General features: G+C 44.3%; 1 protein-coding gene across 1 annotated transcript in view; it reads right to left on the bottom strand.

The window, feature by feature from the left end:
- The window catches only part of NDST4 (N-deacetylase and N-sulfotransferase 4), a 64767-nt gene extending 45013 nt beyond the window's left edge, over positions 1–19754 (bottom strand). The window contains exons 1-2 of the mRNA XM_068188367.1: positions 19405–19754; positions 5014–6251 (exon numbers count right to left, since the gene is read on the bottom strand). Of these exons, the coding sequence (XP_068044468.1) occupies positions 5014–5994 (981 nt within the window). The 5' untranslated portion in view covers positions 5995–6251; positions 19405–19754. The remainder of the gene's footprint in view (positions 1–5013; positions 6252–19404) is intronic.
- Positions 19755–26322: the final 6568 nt, after the last annotated feature.

A 26322-nucleotide genomic window follows, 5' to 3' on the forward strand; every position in this document is an offset into this window, starting at 1 on the left:
ATTATTCTGAGATTAACATCTGAGACTAATTGCTCATACAAACAATGCCAAATTGAACTCCTTGGAGTCATGCAATCCTACAGACCAAAAACCGGTGTTTTCCCTGGGACAGAAGAATATCAAGGGAGTTTCCAAACATTCAGGAAAATCTTGCTATGGAGATAATTGTTCAATAAATTCAAGAGGTAGAAAATTTGAGCCACCAGAATCTATTTTCTGGCAAGACTCTACAAAACACTGTCAAGACCACCTAATCTGGAGTGGGAGCCTGGCAGATGAGAGAACCCCAAATCTATTAGAATTCAGGGAGGGTGCTTGGATAGACAGTCAATCCATCAGGCTGCCAAGGAGAAGAAAAAAGGTTCTGCTGGTGGCAAGGGAATTGTGGTTTTTAACTACATTGCTACTGAAGTTCTGAATGAAAGAACAGGCCCTGTTGAAACAAAAGAAGTATGAAACATTCTGTCTGATGTGTCTTGTCAAGGCACTTGAGCAGTATTCAACACTCAAATTATTACAGAAAGAACTGGGTGATTCAAGAGACCTGAACAAGGAAAATATTGAATTAACTGTCATCTCTGATGAAGCAGAATGGAGCAGGCACTCCCATTTTTAAAAAAGATTATTAAAGTTTTTGTGTAATGCCTCTCAGCTGCTTTTTAAATTCATTTTTAAAGACTTTAAGCCCATCCAAAAGTGGGAGCTGCCGAACTGCACTCCACAGTGTTCTTCACTGTCACTCTCAAGTGCTTCAAAAGGTGACAGAAGTGCCACCCAGCCTGCAGTGACTGATGCTTGGCTGTCTGCTCTGGGTTCCTATGCTCACACGTCTCCTGGGCTCAGCTTGTCCCTGGTCTGGCCATGGCTATGGTTACTTTATTGGAAGGGGCTTATTATGATTAAAAGGGTATCAGGGTGACTGTTTTATCTCAGGACTGAGCCTTCTGCCATGCCTGGTGATGTGGCCCAGACATTTCCAGTAGTTCCACCTGAAAGCAGCTGTCCTTGCACAAAAATCAGGGATAATCATATGCTGGAGAGATTGAGTGGTTGGGCTCAGCTCCCTGCTGTGCCAGTACTTTGTAATTTGGAATTGCCAGGAAAGATGCAAGTCCAACATGAATTCTTGTCTTTAAAACACTAAAATGAGCCAGAAATCACAGGCTTTAAGTGTTCCAGGCATTTTAATGACGGTGAAGGTCAAAGACAAAGTGCAGACTGTGGCAGTGAGGGAGTGTCAGAGACAAATTCTTATTTCCACTGAAGGAAGTGGACTGCAGCTCAGAGGGGGAGGCAGCAGGAGAAGGCAGACAGGCTGCAAGGAGAAGGAAGGCCTGCAATCAGCACTAGCACAAAGGACATTCCCAGGCTTGGCTCCATCATTTTACCGTAGCTCAGAAAGTCCAAGGATCCTGTCCCAGTAGTGACAATGAGAGGGATTACTGAAGGGGGAAGTAGAGGTTTTAGAGAAGGGGGCTCTGGGATATGGTGGTGCTGGGACAGGCAATTTCTCCTTGCTAATCTTATCAGCTCCAGCTGGGAGACTGGGAAAAGAGAGGGGAGCAGGGTGTTCCTGAGTCCACCCAGAAGAAGGTGGGATGCAGTCTAAATTCTAGAGCTGAGAGGGGGGTACAAAGTGAAAAGCTAAAGCTTTTTTGTTAATTTGGAGTGATTTTATTTGTTTTATTAAAGGGTAAATGCCTTAACTTGCACTGTGCTCTTGCAGGGAATTGAGTTAACAACAGGATGTGTATTTGTGAAAGGTGTTGGAAAATTCCTGGTGGCTGCATTGAGCTCTTCCTGGGTGTGTGAATATTGTACTGGCTCATACTATGGCAACAGAAAAAGTAGAAATACTTCAGCAGGTTCTTACTTTTTGTTTGTGCTCAGTTAAAAGGAAATTTGAAAAGTGAAAGCTTTGTATTTGTTCTGTGTGGCTCTCCCAGAGACAGCATAACACGACATTTCCCGGAGTTTTTTGCCAAATCACTGATGCCAGTGATACTGGACTCATGTGTCTGGGAACCAGTATCATTTACAAGTACACAAATTCAATGTTTCTGCAAATTAACGGAAGAATTCTCTTGCCTTTGAAAATCAAGCACTGAGATAATACATTGGCAGGCAGGAAAGGGAGAAATTCATTTGCAGAGGCTCGCTAGGCTCAAGATGGAACTCCACAAAGCTTGGAAAAACAGCTTTCTGTGGCTCTGCTGAGTTCCTGTTAATTACTTAGCCAGACATGACCTTGCACAACTTGTTCAATACCAGGGACTAGGAGATTTTCTGTGGTAAAGGGAGCCCATAATAACCCTGTTCTCTGATCTCTGTTTCTGTAGCTAATGCCACCCTTTATAAAAGTGTGTGTGTATATATGTATATCTCCCTGAGGCACCTAATTGAGAAATGGCTTTGTGAGGGAATAAGAACATTTGGGTTGCAGGAAGTAATTGCACAGGCACGGGTTGACTTGTTTGATTACTGTTACATGCCAATATTGTTATCAGGAGAGTGGCTGTGTCTTAAAGCATTCCTGAGGGATTTGGGTGGGCATGGCACCTTTGGAGAGCCTAGCAGAGTCCCTAAATCTCTGCTGTCTGTCAGCAGCCACAGCCACTCCTCCCAAAGGCAGGGCAAGGCTTTGCCATCGCTGAAATACCAGTCTCCTAAGTAGTGGTTATTTTTGCCTCTCAAGCAAAGCTGCTGTGCCTTATGGGGTAAAGGCAGGTCTGCTGGTTCTTAATTGCCTCCTTCCCCAGTGACTTGGGAGATTGTTCTCTAACTGGCTGTAATTACCCTTTTCTGTAAACTAACCAAAGTGCACTCTGCTTTCTGTGTTATGTTCATTAACAGCATTCTGTTCTGTGGGTTAATGTGTGCTGGGAATGTCCAGTCTGTAGGAACAGACTGATTTGTGCAGCAAGTGTTTGTGAGATACCCTGAGGGACAAATCTGTGCCAGGTAACTGATTCAAAATGAAATCCCTAATGTTGAGGACAGAGTATCTATGGGTGCTCAAGTTGCAGGGTGGATTTATGTGTGAAACATTCACCTAAAGAGGGGAGATAAACTTTTTATTGTCCCCGAAAGAGAGCTTGAGGGGAAGGTTGGTTCTAAGCCTCTGTCTGCAGATTTCTTCCTGTGGTTTGTGATTGTGGCATGATTACTTGTGTGAGGTGAGGAGGGGATTTATCCCGTGAGTGGCACTTTTGGTGTTTTTGTGAGGAAAGTGGCTGCTAATTTGGTACTGGAGAAACATGGAAAGAATGAAAGCTTCCCTTTGTACCCTGGCTCAAACATAATGAATGAAAGAAGGCTCGCCATGCATTGCTTGAAAAAAAAATTTAAAAGGTCTGAATCCTAGCAGATATTTTCCTTGTTATTGTCTAGATATTCAGCAGTGTGGACTGGTTGGTTTTCAGAAGGATAAAGGCGTGCAGCACATAAATATAATTCTGAATGCTTTTAACAGCATGCAGCTCTTACTGCAGCCCCTGGATGTGGAGTTTTCTGCTGTGTCTCCTATAATGAGCACAAAAGCATGGCTGCTGTGCCAAGCACAACTGGAGAGGTTTGCCTAGCAATGTTGTAGACTGCTGGATAGTAATGGGGGTGACTTGGGTTTTTCCCTGCATAAGTAGATGATTCCAGTGAGAACTCAGCTCTGAATCTCCAAGTGTCTCTGTGTGGACACTGCTCTGCTGGCAGTGGGGGCTCTTGAACCACTGTGGAACAGTAACAGTCTTCCTTAGTGCAGCAAACCACGTCAGAAAGATGCTGTCAAAAAGGCACAGGCAGGAAGCTATTGCTGAAAAACTTGTTTCACAATTGCCTTTGGAGTGAATTTCCTCTTGTGTGCAAGCCCTTGCTCAGAGCACTTCCTCGTGTATTTCCAGAGAGAGAGCACTTGATGGCTGGGCTTGTGTGCAGTGCTCAGCTCTCCAAGACACCAGGCACTCCAAGTGCTTGGTGCTCAGAATCAGCCCTGATGAGCATTCATACGCCTAGTTTGGCTAATAGCATTACCCCAAGTGTTCTGATGTGCAAAATTGTTACAACTGTGTGCGAGACTAGTGCTCTTGCTGGGTGTTTGGATACCCCAATGGTCTGGAGAAGAGGCAGGTGAATATAGAAATTGTAGAAATGGAAATAAGGATTTAGACATTAAATAGAAATCTGCTTTTAAAAACAAAAGGCTTGCTTATTGTTCCTGAAAGCATTGGGTATTTACAGGAAAAACCCTCGAGAATAAAGTCTGGAGAATGTGATATTGCATGCTTAGGGATTCAATTAATCTCTGACTATGATTCCCACATGTGGAAAATGACAAGAAATAACTGTCATGCTGTTGAGCTCTGTCTATTCTTTCCAAGTTGCACACATCTTTGAAAACTACTCTGAACAAATTTAATGGTGTCCCTGGATACTATAGATCAGGAAAATAAGTGTAGAAGAGCTCCCAGTGGCCTCTGGGCCTTTGACTCTATCAGATGCTTATGTCACTTGCTCAAGTGCATGCTGTGCTTCCACCCTGTAACTGATAACTTTAAATACTTACCTGCTAGTCTGGTAATGAAAATTATCCCACTAACTCTTAGAAGTCATGCTGGGGCTGTAACTCCTTGAGGCTCTTGTTTTTCCTTTTGCTCTTTTTGTTCTTTTTAAATTCAGTGATGGTGAGGTTCAAAAAGGCAAGCATCTTGTATTGTTCTGGCTACTTTACAGCAATAGTGAGAGAAATAATACAGAAGAGGGTTCTAGAAGATATTGTATATATGCAACATACATGTATATGCCCCTACATATACACAACCATAAGTGCATTTCTGTATGCATGTGGGAAAAATAGCTTTTAATCTCAGGTTGTGGTTTATGTATCTGCTGGCTGCACCTGTGCACTTTGAGCCCTTACCAAGAAAAAGAGCTTCTCAGATTTTTTGAGCTTTGTCTCCTTTTAAACACCCACTAGCACACACACGTGTCTGGGATGGTATCCCCCAGTTCTTGCCTTACCTTCACGTCGTCGATGTTCATCCTTGTCCCCTCCTTCCCGACAAAGATGTCGTCGATGTCAACCAGAATGTACCTCTCCAAGGAGAGCGTGAGCTTCTTTCCTGACAGGAAGGAGATGGCGTCGATGAAGATGAGCTTGTGGAGCCAGAAGGTCAGGTTGTTCCCAAAGAGGACCCTCTGGATGCCGTCATGCAGGCCCAGGTCCTGGATGACGGTTGCATAGAGAGCAGCCCTGGGCAGCGTGGCGGGGGTGGGCCTGGTGGGCTGCAGCTCACTCAGGAGCACAGGCTGGTAGGTGGAATGGTTGAACTGGAACACTGTCCAGTCCTCGCCGGGCAGGGGGCCCTGCTCCACCCTGGGCGCTTTGGTGATGCGCAGCAGGGGCGACCGAGGGTTCACCACGCAGTCTCTGAGGGCCACGTTGTTGTACAGCTGTAGTGGCAGCCCTTTCAGTCTGGTGCTCGGGGAGCTGTTCTCATTGGCTTTATGAAAACCAATTATGCTAACACTGTATTCCACACAGTATTTTTCCAGAAGCTCTCTATTCCACGAGTCCATGGACACATACTTTAAAATATTCTCATATATAACAATCATGTACCTCCCTCTACCGTTGTCTGTGAGAGGGGGAATGTCCCCCTTGGCTGGTGCAATGACCATGTGGTACTGAAACTTGCTGGACTCAAGGATGGCTATGATGTCTTGCCCCAGCTGGGAGTACTGGCTTTCCACGAACAGGAGCACAGTGGGATCAGTCCTAGAGGGATCAATTGGCTTAGGTGTTCTCAGCTCCTCTGACCTGTAGGGCAAAAGTTTGAGGTCCTCGCACTCTGCTTGCCCAGTGGTTTCCACGAGGGCCATTTCCTGCTTGTAGCCAGTGTAGAGGAAATAGGCAGAGATGACAATACTGGCCAAGCAGAAGGTGGCCAGGAGAATGACCAGCATTCGGAAGCTTCTGCGGAGCTTCCCGATGAGATTCATCTTTCACAGGGCTTCCAGTTCCTGCTGGACTTGCCGCTTTGCCAGGTGCTCTTCCTAAAGTGCCATGGGAACGAGGAATTGCGGAGGTTCCCCTTCCAAGACGCTCATGTGACCATTGCAGTGCATTTATGAAGTGTTCGGGGAGGCTGTAAGGCTGACGGAGCGGGAAGTCAAAGGATCCGCCAAGACAAATTGAAAGAGGTTTTCTCAGAATGCAGCAGCTGCCAATAATCAATGAAGAGGGCTCTTAACATTATCTGTAGCAAGAAGTAAAAGAAGAGTAAGTAAAACAAAATCCATAAAGCAATTAAAAACACACATTAATAAGGCAGGTGATTGATACTGGTAATGTGAGTAAAGAAGGAAGTTTCTGAGTAGTTCAAGGAGCACTCAGTGTCACTTGCTTTCTTGGTGCATTAAGATAAGCTGCATTAAACAGCTCTCCTGTGTTCTTAGGATACAGAAATGAACTCTGAACATGACTTGTTGAGGATGTGCATCTGCTTATCAGCTTTTCTTATCTAAAATGCGTCGTTGCTATTGCAGATGGGAACAATGAAAGATTATAGGGGCAAAATTAGGACAAAGTGAATCTTTGTTAAATCTGGGACCATGTTCTATGTCAAATTCAAATTGCATAAGGGATAAATTCTGTGTTGGATTGGAAAACTAATGTGACCCAAGTGAAAGACATGACAGGAGTTTGAGGAGAGATTTGTAGGGCTTTCTCTCCAGTTTCCATTCTGCACTCAGAGCAATCAGAGTTCATGGCCTGGTTTAGGAACTATAAAGATTCTGTGGGGATTTTCCAAGTGAATGGACAGGCTGCTACTACTGCAGGGTGCAGCTGTGCATGGCTCTGCCTCCACCAGGGATCAATGGGAGGTGCTGTGTAGCAGAAGTACCTCAAGGGGGCTGTTGTAGTGCTAGGTGGGCAAGTAGGTGATGTGTGTGCTGGCCTATGACACCTCTGGCTGAAGCCCTTGGCCTCTGGTCTGTCCCTGTATGGATGAAGTACGAGGTGCTTAAACCTCATTGCTCTGAAGCCCTTGTGCAATTCCTGGCAGTTCTGCCTAAGTTCATGAAAAATTGCCATTGGTAACAGTAAACCCTATGATTCAGAGGCAGTTAAAGCTAACTAAATAAATAGCCCATGCTGCTCTATGGATTTAAGTAGGAATTAACATCCTTGTGAATTATTTATATTGTTTGTCTAGTGGAACAATGTGAGATAGTAAACAATGAATGATTTTGGAACTGCAGGGAAGAAATGCTTTTTCCAGGCAGATACTTCCCAGTTGACGAGTTCTCCTCCATTAACTCAGATTACACTTTTGACTTGTGTTCTGAAAACTATTCATTCATCTTAAGGTTTCCACCTAAAAGTGGAAAATACTTGTAAGAAGCATTTAGAGAGGAGGAGTTGCTTTCTGAGACCATTTGTGACTCTGGCAGGTTCAAGATCTTATCTGATTTACCTTCCTCAGTTGGAATCTTGCAAGGAGATATTGATACCCCTGGATTGTGGGCTATTCCAGCAGAGACTCAGTTGTGTCACACAACTGGCCAAGACAGGAGTGAGGTAGGGAGAGAAATAAGAAACCTCTTCTGCATTTACTCCTTTCTTTTGTGTGAGAGAACAAATGGAAGAAAAATCACAGTTACCATTAGGAAATTGAAGTCACCCTGATAATCTTAAGAGTATTTGCCCTGCTTTGGTGCTTCCCTTGTTCTGCAATTGTCTGCTTGCTGGGATTTCACTTCTTATTAAACCTCCAATTAAGATTTCTTCAAAAGATAACATTGGATCAAGTGAAGCATCCTCTGCAAGAAGGCGTTGGGGTTTGGGTGACATTGAGGACTCACTCAGCCGGGCTCCAAGGCTTTATCAGATCAGGACTCTTGCTCTCCGTGGGAGGGGCAGCCTCCAGGACTGGGTGATGTGTTCCCCCGCAAAGAGCTGACTGCAAAAAGCCTGTTCGGTCAGCACGAGACAGGCAGGACACTCGGAAAGCATCTCGAACTCCCCCTCCTCGGGCTGTGCAGCCTGGGCTTGCTTTGGGCACTAGAGGGCAATCGCTTCTTGCTTTTGCGAGGCAGCACCTGCTGTCCCCTCGCTCCCCGGCACACGGCCCCGCCTGCGGCCACGCTCCCGCCAGAAGGCTTCGGAAATCCCCAGGGCACCTGAAACACCTTAATTAAGACTCCGATGTTTAAAATGAAATAAAAACCAGGAGTTCTGCTCTAAGAAATGTGCTGGTGGATCACCCTGGATGCTTTGTGAATGTTTCAGCCTCCACCTGTGGCACAAGGGAATAGCTTGTGAGAAGACTTAAAATGGCACGGTTTTCCCCACGTGCTTGGCTCTGCTGGATCTCCTGGCGACTGGTATTGCAAGCTGTCAAAACAATAAACTTCACAAATATTATAGCTTGTGTTATTAAATGTGGAGAAGCCCCTGACTTTATACTAGTTGAATCAAAACTGTGGTCTTCATCCCTGTTTCCTCCCAATGACACTGGTAAAATCTCATTGAGATAAAATACTAATGATCAGATTTCATGTTAGCTACTATGTGTCGTATGTTATAATTAAGTGCAAGTATTCCCACTTATTGAGCTGTATAATTACATAAAATCGATAAAGAATTTAAACTTGCATAAGGAAACCTGGCATTGGAGCATACCTTTTTTTGTCTGCACATTGTTTTTCAGCTGCTCTGTTGAACTGATTATACTGTTCAGTAAAAAAAAGAATGGTGTGAAGTAATTAAAGGTTATGAAAATAAATCAGCTAAATTAGCCATTAGTGGAACTTTCTCCAAGGCATAATTGGAAGTTAAGTGCCATTTGTGCCTTTGAAACTCTCCCCCTTAAAGTTCAACAGCTTTACATTCACTCCAGAATTCAACTATCTGTGGAGAGTTCCTGTGCTAGATTAATTTGAAATACATGAAAATAGGCCATATTTCATAATTAGTGTTACTAATGGAGTTGCATTTTGGTAACTGGTATTTGAGGTCCTGTGCCCCTGTGGTCACTGATGTGCATTCATCATACCTCCTCTTCAGGGAGGTGAAGCCCAAAGCAGGGCACATGTGGTCGAGGAATCAAGGCTGCATTGATCCAGAGTTGGTCCTTCAGCAGATCTTGGCCATTCAGCTGATTTCCTCAATGTGGGGCCTTTGCCCAGCAAGAGCAGAACACTGCAGTACGACTCTGTTGTGATGTCAGAGACATCTGCGGGGAGTCTAATTTTTCTTTAATTCAGGCAGCTGAAGAAAAATGGAGGTTTAAAAATTGCTGCCTCCTTGCTAAGTAACACTTCCTGCTTGCCCGCAAAAACGCGTTTGATGGATGACTAAAGTGTGCTGATTTTGAAGATGATTGATTGGGAGATTAGGACTTGACTATTTAAAACTGATAGCACGACAGCGAAGAGAAACAGCCCCTTGTTAATGCCATGTGTTAACTGTGCAGCAGGAATTAAAGCTGACTCCTCGTGGGCCAGCTCCCACAGGGAACAGCTTCCCCCAGGGCTTGGTGCCTGAGCCAGCACACTTGGTGTGTGGGCTGGGGGAGTTCCTCTTACCTCTGATCATGGGTAGGCAGAGGATCTCAGAGCCACTTGAGCTTGTGGGAAGTAGAAATATTGATATTAAGCCATCAGTTGTGTTGGCTCACCCTGAGGATGGAGCTAATGGGTTTGACATCTGCAGCAGGTTCAGAGCGTGTCAGTGCTGACAGTGCCCAGCAGAGGAGCAGGACCCTCGTTGTTCCACAGCAGTGTGGCCATTCCCAACCTCCTGTCTGCACTAGAGTGCACTGCAGGGAGCAATTCACCTGGAGGCAGGCCAGAGCTTTCCCTTCCTTAGTCTGGCATAAATCAGAAGTCAGAATGTCTTTATTGTCTATATAGAAAACTTCCCTTTAGGCTAAAAACCTAATGTAAAGCCTTTCCTCTTTTCTTGCCTTTCTAAGCTTGTATGACTCCTGTCATTTATTAGCAGCCCAATGAATCATGATAGCTGCCTTGCTGCTCCTTGCATGGGACTCCTCATTCATTACAGAAACAAGCAACCCGATTTGAGTGATAAATGACTCCTGGTGACCATTTGCAAAAAATTCAGGGCTTCTGTTCACTGCGGAAGGAAAAAAGAGCATTTTTCTTTTCTTTCTCTCAGAAAAGTTTCCAGGAGATTTTTTGGCTGAGCTCGCAAAACCTAGATCCTCTTGGAAAGTAACTTTTTGTTTTTTTAATTTAACAAAGCTGCGAGGTCTTCCGTGTTTGTAAATGTGGCTTTGCTTGAGAGGGGTGTTGGTACCAGCTTCTCATAGCTCATCACAAGGTATTACAATGTAGGATAAGGCCAGCCTCCTAGCTCATAAGGGCTGTTGCAGACCTTCTGACTTGTATTTTATCATTTCTGAGTGGAGAGGCTGCTCAGTACTTGTACCTCTTTTGTTTCTTTTCAATGCATAATCATGTGTATGTTCAACCCTCAATTTTTCACTATTTTCAGCCATTTGATCAAGTCTATAATGCACATGTAATCTTCTGTGATTTCAGAAAGCTAAATGATGCCAGAGGGTGAAGTCAATAATCAATGAATATAAAGCAAAGAATTTGAAATACTTCAACTTGTGCACTTGATGAAAGCTGGTGTGATTTTAGCATGAAACAATTGGAAGGGAGCTGTTTGACCCTTCTGACTTCTATTTCTCTTTGGCTTAAAACTTTTCCAGATGATTTCAGAGAGTGGTGAAAAGGCTCCCTGGTGGAGCAGTGGCTGGAGGGTGACTTGGAGATGAGTTTTGCTCATAGGGATCTTCTCACATGTGTGCACACCTATGCACATGCACATCCTTTGGTTCCCCAGCCCAAATGTGACGTTTCATGTGGCTTAGCTCCTTGCAGAAATGTGTTTTAAGACTTAGCCAGACCACCCTTCTGGTGAGTGTTGCCTGATGTTCAGCCTCGCTGCTTCCTTCTTCTGACCCATTAACTTCCAGCAGTCCCACGGTCATTTGGACCACCCAGAAAACCCCGTAAATATCCCATCTGGGATGTTTCAGTGAGGCTTCCTCCAAATGGCACAATTTATGGGTCTCTAACACGTCGGCACTTCTGAACATAAAGAGTAGTTGCAATATTTCCTCAAAAATTTCTGACTTGTGCTTTCTCTGGAGTGTCAGGAGTGGAAGCTCCTAAAAATCAGTAATTTAGGTATAGTCTGAGGAGAGCCATGCATGGAGAGAACCTATGTATGTATTTCTTGATTCTTGACAGAGTGGCTCTAGTGATCATCACAACAGATAAGTGTTAGTGACCATGCTCACACTCTGAGCAGCTCCAGATTTTGTGTGGTGGTACCAAAATTATCACAATACACATAATATTTTGATGTCACAGGCAGAACATCTTAACTCTGAGGCCTGAGTTATAATAATTTAATGATGACTTTAAGTGTACCTTCTCAATGCAGTTTCTAATAAATGTGTCTCTCTAGCGTGAACGATGGTATTAAGATCTACCACTTCTCGCCAGTAACTCGCCAAAAATTCAAAAAGCTAAACAGCATTAAAGGGTACAAGCCTGATTTTCCCAAGGTCCCTCAGATACCTGTGACTGAGCTGGAAGCAGCAGCCCCTTGCCCATGCATAATGCCCTTCAGCAGCTGTTTCCAACCCTCATGATGTATGTAGGAAAGCAAAAGGCTGAGAAGGTGGTGTTGAGAGATGATCTGAAGGTCAGAAGCTTACTGCCAAAGGCACGATGACAGAGCCAAAATGTCAGGGCAGGGAGTTGGGCCTGTGATCATAGATGTGTGTGCTCTGCAGGACTGGGTCCTTGCTTTGCTTTCCTGGTGGGATTAATGGAAAGGGCAGGTGGAATCATGACACTGTCAGTGCCCCAGCCCAGGGGAATGGAGGTAGGAATAAAAGCAGGCTTTGCACGGTGTTCTGAGGCAGCCCACAAAACATTGCCCCTGACTTTATGCAACAAATCTCCTCCTCTCACTTGGTTAATGGCTCTTCATCACTTTTCAATTCATAGTTTAATGCTCCAATGGAAGTCAATTTGAATTCATTTAACTCTTCAAATAAAACTTTTGTGAGATGCTGTATCAGATGTTTTATTACAGTCCATCTATTCTGGTACTGTTTTCCACTTTCATAAGGCTATCAATTAGCAATCCAGTTCCAACAGAATGATTTATGCTGTGAACTCAGCTGAGACACAACATTTGTGCAGTAGAATGGCTGCCTAACTAGGACTCCTAAAAGTCAATCAATGCAGTAGCCAAACTCTGTGCGTGTTGTTTGATCGGCTAGACAAGTTAAGCCATTAAACAAAATTGCTAAAAACCTTTTTTATAGTTCTATTGCAAACAAAGAAACTGCACATCTTCTGTATTGATTTTGAAAATATACCAAGGATTTCAGGTTTGTGGGTGACTACTAAAACTTGACTTTTTGGCGGTTTCTTACACAAAAAAAGATAAATCCCAGGCTCTGGAACAGCCTTATAGAAGCTAAATTATTTGGTCTTCATGATTTTTTTTTTAGTAGTTAATTGTTTCCTACACTTTCTGTTGTCCTATTGCTTTTCTGGGAGCTAAAAATGTTTGCCACCATGTGAGATAATTAAAATGTGTCCACTCTTATACCAATGTCAATATATTTCACTGAATAACACATTTTGTGGTGTCTGTATCCTGTCATAGGGACTATTTGTGAGCAAGTCAGATGTGGTCACATCTGTGCTAGGAATTAAAAGGAGGCCACTAACTTATTTCAGAGGGACTACTGCTGTCACATAGTAGTGATCTATTGCTACTGCAGAGGAAGTCTATTTAAACACAGATAACAAAGACTTTGTACTTAAATCTTTCATACAGCACGTTTGCCACATGAAATTTAAACAGAGCTTTATTCTGAGTTTGCTCAAGCCTGGTTCCAGCCAGTCAGACACAGTTTTCAAGCTCTGAATACATTAATTCTCATTATAACAGCTTCCCTTTATTTATTCTTTGAGTAATTTCTGCTGGAGTCCCCTATCCCTATCTTTGTCCTCACTGGCTGAAGGGTGTTGTTATCGTTGAGAGGATTTGGAAGAAAAAGAGGGAGAAGACACAGAGTTTGGTCCCACCAGTCTCTGATCAGAGCAGATGTGAGGGCTGGAGCATCATCCAAGCCACTAGTCCTGGTGACAACCTGGCAGGGCTTGGCAAGTAGTGGCTTTCAAGCAAAATGAAGCCAGAGTGACCCTCCATGTGTGCCTCCTCTTTTTTTTTTTTTTTTTTTTTTTTTTTTTTTTTTTTTTTGTGTGTGTGTACTTCTTGGACTTGCAAACAACTTCTAAAGGGGAAAATTAAGTCCTTTCCACCTTGCTCATAAATATTTGCATTTATCACTGCTTTTATTGCATGGCAGTTGGGGAGCAGCAAGTGAAGTTTATAATATCTCTCCTGCCTCTTCCTAGTCTTGGCTCTAGGCAGTCCTCCAAGAAAATTTTGAGTCTTAGTACCAGTTTTTTACAGGCAAGATGAGCTTTTTGTGGGGACCACTTAAAGCTGCATATATGACTGTTGTCAGTAAAACTCATCTAGACAGAGAAATTTGGTCATGTAACAAAAATACTACTATATCCAAGAGACTTTGCTTTTAATGTACTTAAGTGTTGCAGACAAGACAGTCAGAGGAAGTTCTATGCAAGGTGATTAACAAAAATTCAGATTCTTACCTTGAAATGACTGGAGGGGTACTGTTTGCCTGTCAAGAGGAAAAATGCTATATGGTGAAAAGAAAAGGTAGGGAGTAGAACCTTTGATTTCTGTCTCTGCCACTATTGTGTTTTGCCCTCTGGAGGCCACTGATTTTTTTCAGTATTTCACTTTCCCTGTCTTTGTTGAGGGAGTACTAGTCTTTTCTACCTTTACATGGGCATTAGCTGTAAAATGCTCAAAGATGATTCATGTTAGGTTCAGATTTTTATAGCATGGATATTACAAAGTGTGCTTTTGGGAAAGCCAGTACAAAATTCATACTTTCATCTGCAGGCAAATGTGTTTGCTGTCCTTGCTTCCTATTTCTTCTTTTTTGTTGTACCCTGGTTAAATTCCTTTGTGTTTATTCCTGCCACTGCTTTATGGGGTTTCTCCGAGAGAAGCTACTTTGTCAGCCAAATGAAAGATCTCTTCAGAGATTTCTGGTGTGTCATCTGTGACCTATAGATGCTGTTTTGCTCTTGATTCAAAATATAAACAAATGTTTCTTTTTGAAATATCTATTCTTTGTTTTGTCTAGATAAAGTTTCATTTGGAAATGCCACTAGTAGGATAAAGGTCCTGCTTGGGAATTCAAGGGATTTTTTTTGTTGAGTCACGCTGAGCTCAGAGACTGGAACTAGAACTAATACCATTAGAGTTCTGTGATGGAGTAGAGAGGCTTTGATTAACCTCTTGCTTTTGTGAAAAATCTCTGTTTATTGAACTACTGAGGCATTAGCTGATAGTTGAAGGGGGAGAGTGTGGAATAATAAAAAAAATCCAAATGGTTGTCAGTCTTTCTGAACATACTGCCCCTGAATCAGGCTGGGATTGTCTTTACATTCCTGTCCTTTCCTGGGGGCTGAGTGCATAACTCCACTTGGTTTTCAATAACAATCTCCAGGATGTATCATGGACAAGGAAATCCAGCCTAGCTTTCTGGGTTATGGAAGGGGCTGACAGAATTATGTCTCAACATTTGACATAATATCTTGTAATCCATAAAGCTCAGTTTTAGGTAACGTATACATAGGAACTTTATTTTCTGCTTAAACACAAATATTTTTTTCCATGGGGGAGAAAGCCCTTTAGGAGGTCCTTCAGTAAAAAATCTGAGTGTGCAGAATGATTGCCTGTGGTTGATGCAGGCATGTGGAGCTTGCACCAAGGCTGATGGAGAGTTAGTCTGATGGGAGCCTGTCTGATGTTTTGAGGCATGCATGGCTCGCTTTGCTTGCTGTGTGGACACTGCATATCACAGAATTCTCTTTATCTTGAACTGTGATTTTTGAGGTACAAATAATGGTACCATGCCCTTCTGCAGATGATGAATTCACCAGGATTCTGATGCACAGTTCCACTCTAAAGAGCAGGACTCTAAGGGGGTAGAGTAGTGAAGGCATTTAAAATTGCACCCCAAATACGGTCTACAGAGTAGTAATCAATAAAAATGCCCTATAGTTATACCAGATATTTAGTGGGGGTAGAGTGAAGGTAGTCTGGAAAAAATATCAAGGCAGAGGCCCCTGCTTTTTTTGGTTTAAATTAAAAAACCCTGAGATGCTATGAGGGCTTTAAAATCAAATGTGATCAATAAGTCTAATTTCTGTATCTTACCCAGAAGCCTAGAAGAGTGCACTTTCCTCTCATTTCCAAACATTTCTCTGTGAATCACTGACCACCTGCCCTCCCTTCTGGTGGTTTAGGAGGTGATCTATACCCCGGTGAGAGAGATTAAATTCAAGAACACCCTGAGGGTCTGGAACTTGAGCTCTGGCCTCCTCCTTGCACAATATGGTCCTATGGAAAGGGACAAGTTGTTGGTTAAAACAGCCCCTGGAAGTAGAACACAGAGGAGGTGGGTGCATATTTCATGACAGACTGTTTTAACTTTCCAAACAGCCACCTCTTTTACAGCCAGCAGCTACAATTAATTATTTATCAGAACACTTATTTATACACTAAAAGCTAAATGCAATCCTTGCAGTAGAGCCTGGCAGAGTGTGGGCTGGAATAAGTAGCTGTGGATAGTCCTTCAGGAGGGGAGGTTTCGTGCAGAGCTCTGCTCAGTGGAGAGCCTGTCCACATGATTCTTTCTGCTGTTTGTGCCTGGTACTGATATTTACATGTGGAAGATGAAAACCCAGCCATTAGTAAGAGTCTGTAGCTGTGGGGGCATCAGCCTGATCTCCCTTGGCCAGGTTTAGTAAGCCAAGGACAGTTCTATGCCACCGGCATCCAAGGAAGAAGAGGGAATTCCTTCCTTTGTGCTTCCTTTCTCATGAAGGAAGCCCACCCTGTCCTGGCTTCTCCTTCTGTGTTTGCTCTGGCTCTGTGAAACCCATCCTTGCAGCAGAGGAGGCAGGAAGAATTTGCTCCCTTTTCCTCCATTTAGGGAGAGCAGTTGTGACCCCTTCTGTAGCCAGGAGGAAGGAAATAGGTTTAAATACGTCTCTGTTCCTTTCAGAATTGAGGTCAAATGACCATCCATGATGGCACTTATGGTGCCAGTGTGTTTTCCTTATCAAATACTGACATGGTTTCTACACTGGTGTGCTGTTGCCATGTAATTCTGCTGGCATTTCTGTTTAGGTAAAATATTATTATTTTTCTATAGCAACTGTTAGTTTCAGTAGGAATTCCTATTCCATTGTAATTATTCCTGACAGTAATTGTAATAAATGTTTGGGATTGACGTGCATGATGTTCATTTTCTTCCAACACCCTATGCTTTTAATGGCTCCATTTTTCTAATGTGAATGTTGACATATATGGAGAATTGGTTCTGGATTTCTATCTAGCACTCTTCTGGGTGGCTTACCTTGGTGAGGGGCATTGCTTTAATATCTCACTAGGAGAGAGAGACTTGTTGCTGTGAGCTGTGCCTTCTTCAGCCTATCTCAAAATGGGAGACAGGACTCTTTGGCATTCCACCCAATTTCCAGCAGAGAGCCTCCTTCTCCCTAAGAGTCCAGCACTTCCACCTGCTCTAATGGTCCTCAACTGCATCCCAGGCCTGAGAACAAGGGATCTGATAAACTGCCACCTTACACTGCACTTCTTAACACTTGCAAATGGTTTCAACCCAGGCTGCCCTCCCCTTGGAAAGTGTGGAGAGCCCTTGGCTCACCCAAGCTCAAAGCCCTGTTCCTGAAATGACTCCCCGGACTGGGCCAAGTGCAGCTTTCTGCACAACTCCGAGGTAACCTTTGCATCCAGGCCCCAGCTTGCAATGCCTTGCTGCCCTCAGCCCAGGGGTTGCTGTGCTCAGAAAAGCCAGTTTTGTGGATATGGAAAGCAGTTTCTTGGATGCATCTGTGGAGCTGCAGAAAGAGGCCTGGGATTAGATATTCTTTAAGGTCCCTCCCAACCCAAACCATTCTTAGATTTTGTGATTATGGAAGCTTTGCAAGGCAAACAGTTGATGGAAGCAAACAGCAGAGTATTCATGCAGCTGCAGCTCAACCAGCCCTATGGTCATAGAGGCAATCAAAGCAGAATTGGTTGTGGGCAAGTCAGAATGATTTGCAACAGAAATTATACTTTTTTTTTTGGTAGAAGTTCATTGTACACTTCCTTTACTGCTTGTGGAGAAATGATGAATCTTTTTCTGGGGACAATAGAGTTAAATGCCATTTTTTGTTTATCTAACTGAAAATTCATATCAGAACTAATAGTAACTCATCAGCATTTCCTGTGCTCAGTATTGCTGTGGGTTTGCAATATATGGCCACATTTTCCTTAAAGTATCTCATTATACTGCTGGGATAATTCCTGTACTGCAACCCTAAAAATACCTCTCCTTTGGGTTAGCATTTTTTTATCCTGCTCATATTGAATATGGTAGTTGAACTCTAGAGCAGCTCATGATGCCTGCACAGTGCCAAGTCTGATCCATGGCCATTACAGAGAGTGATGCAGCAGATATCACAGCCTCCAAACACCCATGAAGTTTTAACAGGACTTCCAGCACTTGATAGTGTGAGTTAATAAGGGTGTTCAGGCTGGAAAGGATTTATATGTAGGAGTGTGTGCACAAGTGGTCAGTCACTGAAGCATCCTGCTCTCTGCTGAAATGTAACCCTTTGAATTTTATTTACTCTGATAGAAGGCAAGTGAGGGGAGCATTTCCCCAGCCTTGCAGAAGAGAGTGGTGTCAACAAGACACCAAGATACTCTTACTTTCAGTTCTGAGGCTTTCAGACATTAGGCATCTATTATGAATCAAAAAAATGGGCATATTCTGAGAAAATGGCACAAAACCTAACAGACAGTTGTAAACTTGTGCACAGAGCAATGGCATGAGGAATATCTAACCCAACTGAGCAGATCATAGGATCTGATTCATAAGATTCAGGAGAGAACTCAAAGCCAAGAATTTCCTTAGTTAAATCAGACTTGGCAGTTCACAGCCCACCCCCAGCCCCTCCTTTAGTGCAGCATTTCCAAAAGCAAGGCAGGCAGTGCAGCTTGGTGGAGGGGAAAAGGGGCATGGGGAAAGTGCACAGACAGGATGGGGCGAGACAGGGAGCACCTGGAAACATTGCCAGCTATTGAAACTTTATGAACAAGGAGATCCTGCTCTCCTTCCACAGGCTGAACATGTATGGCAGGAGGACCATGATTCAAACTGCTGAAGAAATGGGTGAAAATTAGTTATTCTCTTTTTATCTTGTTCTCTGTGAGCATTCAAAGCTAGAAGAGGTGGAGTAACCTGCTACAGGGGGTAGGCCAGATTCTGTAGCATTTATTACATGAAGGGAAGGAGGGAGGCTTCAAGCCACGTGAATGAGAGCAGCAGGAGTTAGTAAAAAATGACCTGGTAAATTCCCTGGGGAAAAGAGAGCTTCATGAGTGTGGGGTTTTGTTGGTATGTGTGGTTACAACAGTGCAGTGCTTGTGGGAAGAGACTTCTTCACCTCTAAGCATTTTCCTGGGGGTATTCATTCCCAGCAGCAGAGACTTGGGGCCCCTGTGCCAGCTGTGGGATACAAACCCTGGGCTGCTGCTGGACTGGGCTCTGGAGCATCTGAAGAGCCCGAACTCATTTCCTCAGTTCACCTCTCACTACCTCTAACAATCCTTGCTTCCACTCTATAAATGATCATGCTGTTAAAAAAAAAAAATGTTGCTGAGAGTTTGCTATCGAACTGGTGGAAGAGAGCAGATCTGTAGGTTTTAGCTTCCTCACAGTACAATTACTCTTGCTTTGGTGCATATTTAATGTATCTCCATGGAAAGCTTCTACCATGTCCTTCTAGTACAGTAGTGCTGAACTTTGCTAGATGGTAGCAAATAAAAGCAGAAGACTAAGTAGCAACTGTATCCTCTTTCCCCCCTCACATAACTTCCCGTGGTCTTTCATATATTTAGGCAGACAGCTGTTTCCCTCGGAAACAACATCCCTTTGCATCAGGGGCACTTGCATGCAAACGTGGCCAAGACTGTCTCAAACTTCCAAATAATCCTTGGCATGCCAGGCTCCAGGCAGCTTTTGGAAGCACTTACTGTGCGTAGGTTCCAGGCAGATCATTGAGCACACTCTGGGTATTTGTACCTGCTCTAAGTGTAGGCACCGTCTCTGTGCTGTATGAATTGATGCCCAGAAGCAGAGGTTGAGAAGCTGAGCAATAGCTTACCTAGAGAAGAATTTCTCTTCCTGGCGTGCAGCAAAGAAGACACCTGCTATTCAAAGCTCTTCACGGGGCTCCAGGTAAACCAGGCAGAGTCTGCAGCTGCCAGCCGCTGTCAGCGGCATCCCAGGAAGGCTCCTCTTGCTCCGGCCCCAGTCACTGAGCTCCACCGGTGCAGTCACATCCCATTTGTACCCAGCCTGTCCTTTCAGAGCGAGCAGCCAGCTGGAACGAGTCTAACCTCTGCTCGGCACACCGTTCCAAATGCAGCTTCCTTCCTGGACCCGGGCATTACGGCGGGGAGCCGCCAGGCTCCGGCAGAAAGGCTGCGAGAACTCTGGAATCAGCCCAGAAGCCGCCGCTCGCGGTCCTGCCGCCGGCGCCGCGCTCCCGAGTGCCGGAGTCAGCCTCCGCCTCCGCGGATCTCCGGGAGCAGCGAGGCGGCTTCGCCGGGCTCTGATTGGCAGCAGCGGCCGGTTCCTGCCGCTAATCAGCCCGCGGACTTGCACGGACGCGGAGCTGCTCTGATGTCATTGCGGCCGAGGGGGGGATGCCGGCGAGGCCGCCGCGGCGGAGGCTGGTTCGGAGATGAGCCGCGTTCCTCTCCCACCGCCCTGATCCATTCCGTGCTCCGCGAGGATTTGCGTGGTCTGTCATCGTGCGGCTGGAACACCTCCCCTCCCGCCCGCCCGAAATGCGGGAGGGAAGTGCCTCTTCCAGCTCCCGGTTGTACACCTGGAGCCTGCAGCGCAAAGCCCCGGAGAAAGGAGAAGTTGACAGAATAATTTTATTGACAGGAGGATGCTTGTGCCCCCATCACCCCTCACCGTCTCCAGATGCTAAAAAAAGAGGCTTAACAAAATCCCAGCACTGGAAGATTTTTTGGGTTCCTACTCTTGTTGGGTCACTGATAAGATGACCTGGTACAGTGAAAGGTGGGTTTTAGCGTGTGACCAAAATCAAGCAGGGGTCACCCAGCAAGTTTGTTACAGATGATCTCCCTGGCACCAGCAAATATTCAGTGCTCGGAGGTGAAAAGTATTTTCTTGCTGTATGTGACACAAGTTCCACCTATTTGTTGCATAAGTTCTTATTAAAATCCTTTATGTCATCCAGCTGGAGACGAAACCTACCTCCACAGCCAAGAAACATGATTGCTACGTGACTTCAAATTATATTACAGAGGCAAAACTAAACACTTACTATATTGAAACAATTAGATTTTATTCCAATCTAATTTTCAATTTTTGCCAGCTTGACATCTTTCACTCCAAAAGTGTTCTTTGTACAATACACCTTGGAATTGAAATTCGGCCAATTCCGTGCAGCAAATGTGAGGAGAAAATAGTTTTGTTCAAGGAGACTCGAACAAACGCGTTCTGAGATGATGAATGACGCTGTAAACTCAGATTTGAATCGTAGGAGGGTCAGCTCAACCTTTCGTGTTTCCAAAGCAGTGTAAATAAATGGTGTTCCCTGCAGTTCCCCATTTACATTCTTCAGCTGGGACTTTCTACATGAAGAGCTGTTTGCTCTCTGAGAATATCCAAGTTTTGAAGATGGTAAAGATTCCAAACTGGGGACTAATTGTTTCCTTCTGGCTAAATGGGAAACAGAGGGGAAATTAAGATTCAAACTACATCTGAGTAATTTCCTGCAATTTCTAATTACAAAGCACTTGCTGGGAGATCTTTTAAAAATGCCTTGCACCTATGGCCTGGCTCTGGATTTGGGATTTGTTTTCCAAAGACTGTTGTGAATGCTGGGCTGGGGGATCCCCCTGCAGCTGGGTGGTGAGCAGGTGCCTCCTTGCATCCTGTGAGAAGGTCAGAGCTTCAGCCAGGCTGTCAACTAAAAGGGCCAAATTGAGTTACAAGTTGGGAAGAGTCTCTTCCCAACACATGGAAATGTTCTGGTACAGTTTGTCCAAAACCTGCCAGAGCTTCCATTGCTGATCTGATGTGGTGAAAAGAAAAAGTCCAGCTGTTTGTTGCTCTTGGTACTGCTATCCTTGGCTCCTGGCTGCACTTGGAGACTGCAGAGGTGCTGTGAGCAGGAGGGTTTGGCTGAGGGACAGCTGTGCTGCTCCAGATGTGGCGGGAGCAGTGCTCTGGCCCTGGAACCCATGGCTGCTGATGCTCCCGGGTGGGCCAGGGGCCAAGTGGTTGCACAAACTGTTGAGAGTGTGTTTGAAATCAGATGCTCAAGTCATTCTTTGAACTGAAATCCTTGGCTTAAGCCCTGCTGTGCTGGGTGAATTCACCATGAAGGAGCAGGGCTGTGGGTTCACGCTGCCCCCGGAGCTGTTTGCTCTGCTGGTGGTTCATTTTAAGTGCAGGATCAGGAGAATGACTGTGCCAGGGTCTGCCCTTGTGAGAAACATGTGGGAATCTGTTGGTAGGATTGCTCCAACTCTCTGTAGCAGAAAGAGCACACCAACCCCTGGGAGACAAGAGTACTGTTGGAATTTTCACTTCCTCTCCTTTGGGTAGTGGAGAGCAGTGAACTCTTCCAGCTCGGTCACACATGCATTCGAGTTACCTGGAATGTCCTTCTGGTCATGATAGAATTCTCCAGCTCTGCTTGAGGGGAAAAATAGACAAGAAAGAAAACAGGACAGCAAGAAACAGAAATGAAGTGTGGATGGAGAGAAACAAGAAAATAAGATAAATCCTCGTAATAAAATACTCTATTAATGAGGCAGCACACTTATGCTGAGATCCTTGCCCCAGGGTACAAGTTTTCCTGGCTCTTAACCTGCAGCACAGATTTTGCACTGGGTGCTGTACATTATTCTGTACCTCTTATCCTCATGTGGTTTATTTCCTCCCTGTACAGGCAGGCAATCACAACAGCTTATTCTACTTATTTTGGTAGCACAAAACCTAGAGCTGGAACCTACCACTGCTTTGCCCAAAACTTTCTGAAAAACGTGACTTTCTGGTTTCTGAACTGTGGGTTTGACAGTGGTTGGGTTTTGGTGGGGTTGTTTTAGGTTTGTTGTTGAGCTTTGTTGGTCAGGTGAAAGTCAGTGTCGCTGTGTTCTGTCCAATCTTCTTGCAGCTCACACACCTATCACTGCAATGTCTGTACACATTTTTCAAGTATTCGCCTTCACACCAGCAGATGTGGAACACACAATTCCTGCAGTTCTCTGGTTAGAAACATAGAATGCCAGATCCATTTAGGTTGGAATAGACCTTTAAGGTTATGGAGTCCAACTAGTAACCCAGCACTGCCAAGCCTACCACTAAATCATGTTCCTAAGTATGATGCAGAGCAAGCAAATCCTCTCAGAAATCAGTGTGTGAACACATGGTATCTCCCTGGTTCACTCTTTCAGACTGTCTGAAAACTTTCACAGGAATATCTGGATTGATGCTGTGCTGCTCCTATGTTGAGTTTCTGTGGTCTGGCCAGTCTCCCCACCTGTTATTCCAGTGCTCTGAGGACACTGGAATAGGCACTCCCAACTTCTTCTCTCAAACAGCCCCATGCAGCACCAAGGCCATGCTTCAAAGCTGACTGCAGTACACAGAACCTTTTCTTTCAGCTGAAGACACATTTATGGCCTTTACTGAAAAAAAAGATGGCTTTTGACACTGAAGTTCATAATGATTTAAGAGAACAAAAAAAAAAAAAAAGCCTCTTCCTGGCAGAACCAGCTTTTTCCTGAGCTGTGGAGATTCCTTCTGACCCTGCCTGTAATGAAACAGCAGTGTGTCTTATTAGACACACAGAGCAGTTCCTCAGATGCTGTAAATTGTCAAAACCTCCCTTGATTTCAGAGGAACTATGGCAACTTATAAGAGTTATAGATTAGTCTTAATTCTCCAGCAGCAGTTTGAGATTTGCAGAAGTTAATTACACTCGCATCAAAAGTGAAGAAACAAAGGCGTACCAGAATGTGGTTTGGGTTTCTTTGAGTATTCATATATTTCATTAAGAAAAGTCTATTTTGTTGTCTTGATGTCTCAGTAAATTGTTAGGGTTTTTCATCTGAATATTTTTGCTCTGGCTCAAAATGTGTTAGAGGTTTTACAGAATCAGAAATGTAGGGATGAAATATGGATACACTTGGAGCTGAGTTTCATGCATTAGACCTCAGTGAAGGCATTCATGTCTTGTACTGGCAGTGCCTGCCTTGTCCTGGGTTATTCTTGTTTCCCAGATGTCAGAGGAGAACAGGCTGCTCGTGGTCCATTTAAGCCTGAAGTGCTGATTTGCAACAACACTGACAGCAAAAATGCTGCTCAGTCCTCAGGTAAAATTAAAAAATGTAAAAAATAGCTGTATTGCCTGACTGATGGCTTTCTCCAGCTGTACAATCTCTTTTCCAGCTTCTATTATCCTCTTTTTATGTCTGGACACACTTGCACAGATGATAAGGCAAATCGGTGCATACCAGTTCTGTAATGACCTTTATCTTATGCTTTTATTCCTCTGTAAGGTAACTTTGATAGCCTAGTGTGGCTTTGTTCCTGCATGGCTTTGGATGTATCGGTTTCAGAGAGTGTGCTGGTAGAAACTGCTGTGGAAATACCTGTTAAACCAACTTACATTCATTAACATCTCTCATTAGAGCTGCTCCACATACCTCTAATTCCATTGCTGTTTTATGTCTTAGGTGCTTACTCAGCTATGAGAATATAAACTGCAGTGTTTCAAGTTCTCTTATTGAGATACCATCACAGCAAGGAGTGAGTTTGTGTTTAATCCACAGCCTGATCTTTGTCAGCACTTCCCACGGGACACTGAGCCAAGGGTTCATGATGTGTGAGAGAGATGGATGTCTTTGTGTATCCATGAAGCCTTCTGGGCCCTGTCCCACAGTTTCCTAACAGAATCCTTCCCAGGTTCTGCTTTGGCCTGAAGCAGCAGACAGCTCCTGGGAAGTACAAGGGGGCAGACTGGAGCTTAGAGAGAGAAGAGCTTTTTCCCAGGCCACACTTCAATGTAGCAGGAGAGACTAAAGCAGTGAGCAGGGTTAAGCTCTGCTCAGCCCCCTTGGGTTTGTTGTTTGCGCCTGTAACGTGTGACACTGTAAGAGCTGTGTCCCCTTTGCTCTGTTTTCATGATGACTCTTCTTGTGATCTCCCTGCTGGTAAGCAAGTCAGTCTAGTTTTGTAAATGCTTGCAAAAACAAGACTAAGATCAGGTGCAGGTCCCATTCACCCAGCTGTCTCACCCAGCAAAGCTGGCTGCTGCCCCCCTGCATTGCAGACTGTCACAGAACCAGATCTAGGAGCTTTGGTAGTGCCCCCATTTCCCCTTTCTGTGAAAGCCCAGGGAATCATTTGCTGTGTGACTCACAAAGAGACCTCTGTGCTTTACCTGAGGCCACCACAGGGTTTCTGTGGTGCCCAGTGCTGCAGACAGAAGTGGGCTCAGCCCGCTGTGCATCTCTCCCAGCCCCAGTTCAGGCTGGGCCAGGGGCTGGTTTGGGTGGTAACACATTTTGTACAGCACTGCTCACAGCACCTGCAAGGGGCTCCTGACAGGGCTGGGCAGGGCTCTGCTGTTCCCTGCAGGAACTTCAGCAGAGCCATTCCAGCTCCTGCTGATCCCCAGCCAAGCCTGCACCAAAATGCTGACTGATGATTTCCATGGGCTGGGACAATTATCTCTGTGTGACACCAGCATTCTGCTGCCCTGTCTGAGCTGTAGCAGGGCTGCTAAGGTGGGAAGGGGAAAGGGGGCTGCTAATAGAGAGCAATGCAGGCCAGCTGCTGGCAAAGCAATCATCATAAAGAGTGCAATCTGTAAAATGGAGTGATAGCTTACAAATCTCAAACCCAAGCATTTTGTCTTTGGTTATTAAAAACAAAGGGGCTTGAACTCTGTTTGATGTATTAAGTGATTATTTTTTAAAAGAAATTTGGAGTTAGTCAAACTGGAATGATTCATAAAGTAGCTTAATTAGACCAGAGCTCCAGTGGGAGTCCCCTTTAACATGTCTACAGAGACTCTTTTCATACTCTGATGCACCTCTGAATTCAAGGTGAAACCAGGAATGGTAGTTTCAAAGGAGGAGCTACAAAGAACATTTATCTTTCTCATTTTGCTCTCTGTCCTTGCTATCTAGATATCAAGCTTCCATCGCATTCTAAGGATGACTTTTTGCCAGGTTAGCTCACACAAGCAGAGCTTTTTATACCCCATCATTTAAAAGGTAAAAAACCCTCAAAGTGAGAAATCCATTAGTAACACGCTCCCAAACCAGTGTTCTGGAATTGCTGTAATAAATGGATCCTGTTGTGCAGTGTTTTGTTTCGCCTCCTAGCAATTTTTAGAAAATTTTAAGTCATCCTATTATAATTTGTTTTCCTTTATCTTGTGCTATAGGAGGAGGCCTCATGCTTAATGCTTCCGTAGGGTGGGAAATCCTGAAATGGGAAATGGAAGTGTGCCCTCAGGTCTATTTTTAGACTGGTGTGACTAGGCTGTGCTTCAAAGTAAAATGAAAAAAACAAACAAAAAAAAAAAAAAACCCACACAGACCTGGGTTCAGCAAAAGGGAGGCTAAAGACTTGAAAATGCCCTAGTCTGACAAGGGAACCAAGATCATGATGTTATATTCACTTTGAACTGGCCTTCTCTGGAGATGTGAATTCTTTCTGCAACATCTGCTAGATGTTAATAAGCTAAAGAAATGCTTGTAATGTCTCACTGCTATTGATTCCCTTTGCTTGAGGTAGGAATTGCTTATGGACTTGGATCACTAACCCTAAAATATCAGGATGGTGGCAGAAGGAATGGTTGGGTTTTTTTGTTTTGAGTGTGCAATACAGTTTGGTGTCAACAATGCCCAGTGATCACTGCTCTCCATCCATCTTTTGACTGAGGTTTCTTTTTAAAATACATTTTCCTCATGGAAAGAAAACAAAGGTGACTGAACTAAAATGAGCAATATAAAACATGGAT

Source organism: Anomalospiza imberbis, chromosome 4 (assembly GCF_031753505.1).
Source record: "Anomalospiza imberbis isolate Cuckoo-Finch-1a 21T00152 chromosome 4, ASM3175350v1, whole genome shotgun sequence".
Lineage (NCBI taxonomy): Eukaryota > Metazoa > Chordata > Aves > Passeriformes > Viduidae > Anomalospiza > Anomalospiza imberbis.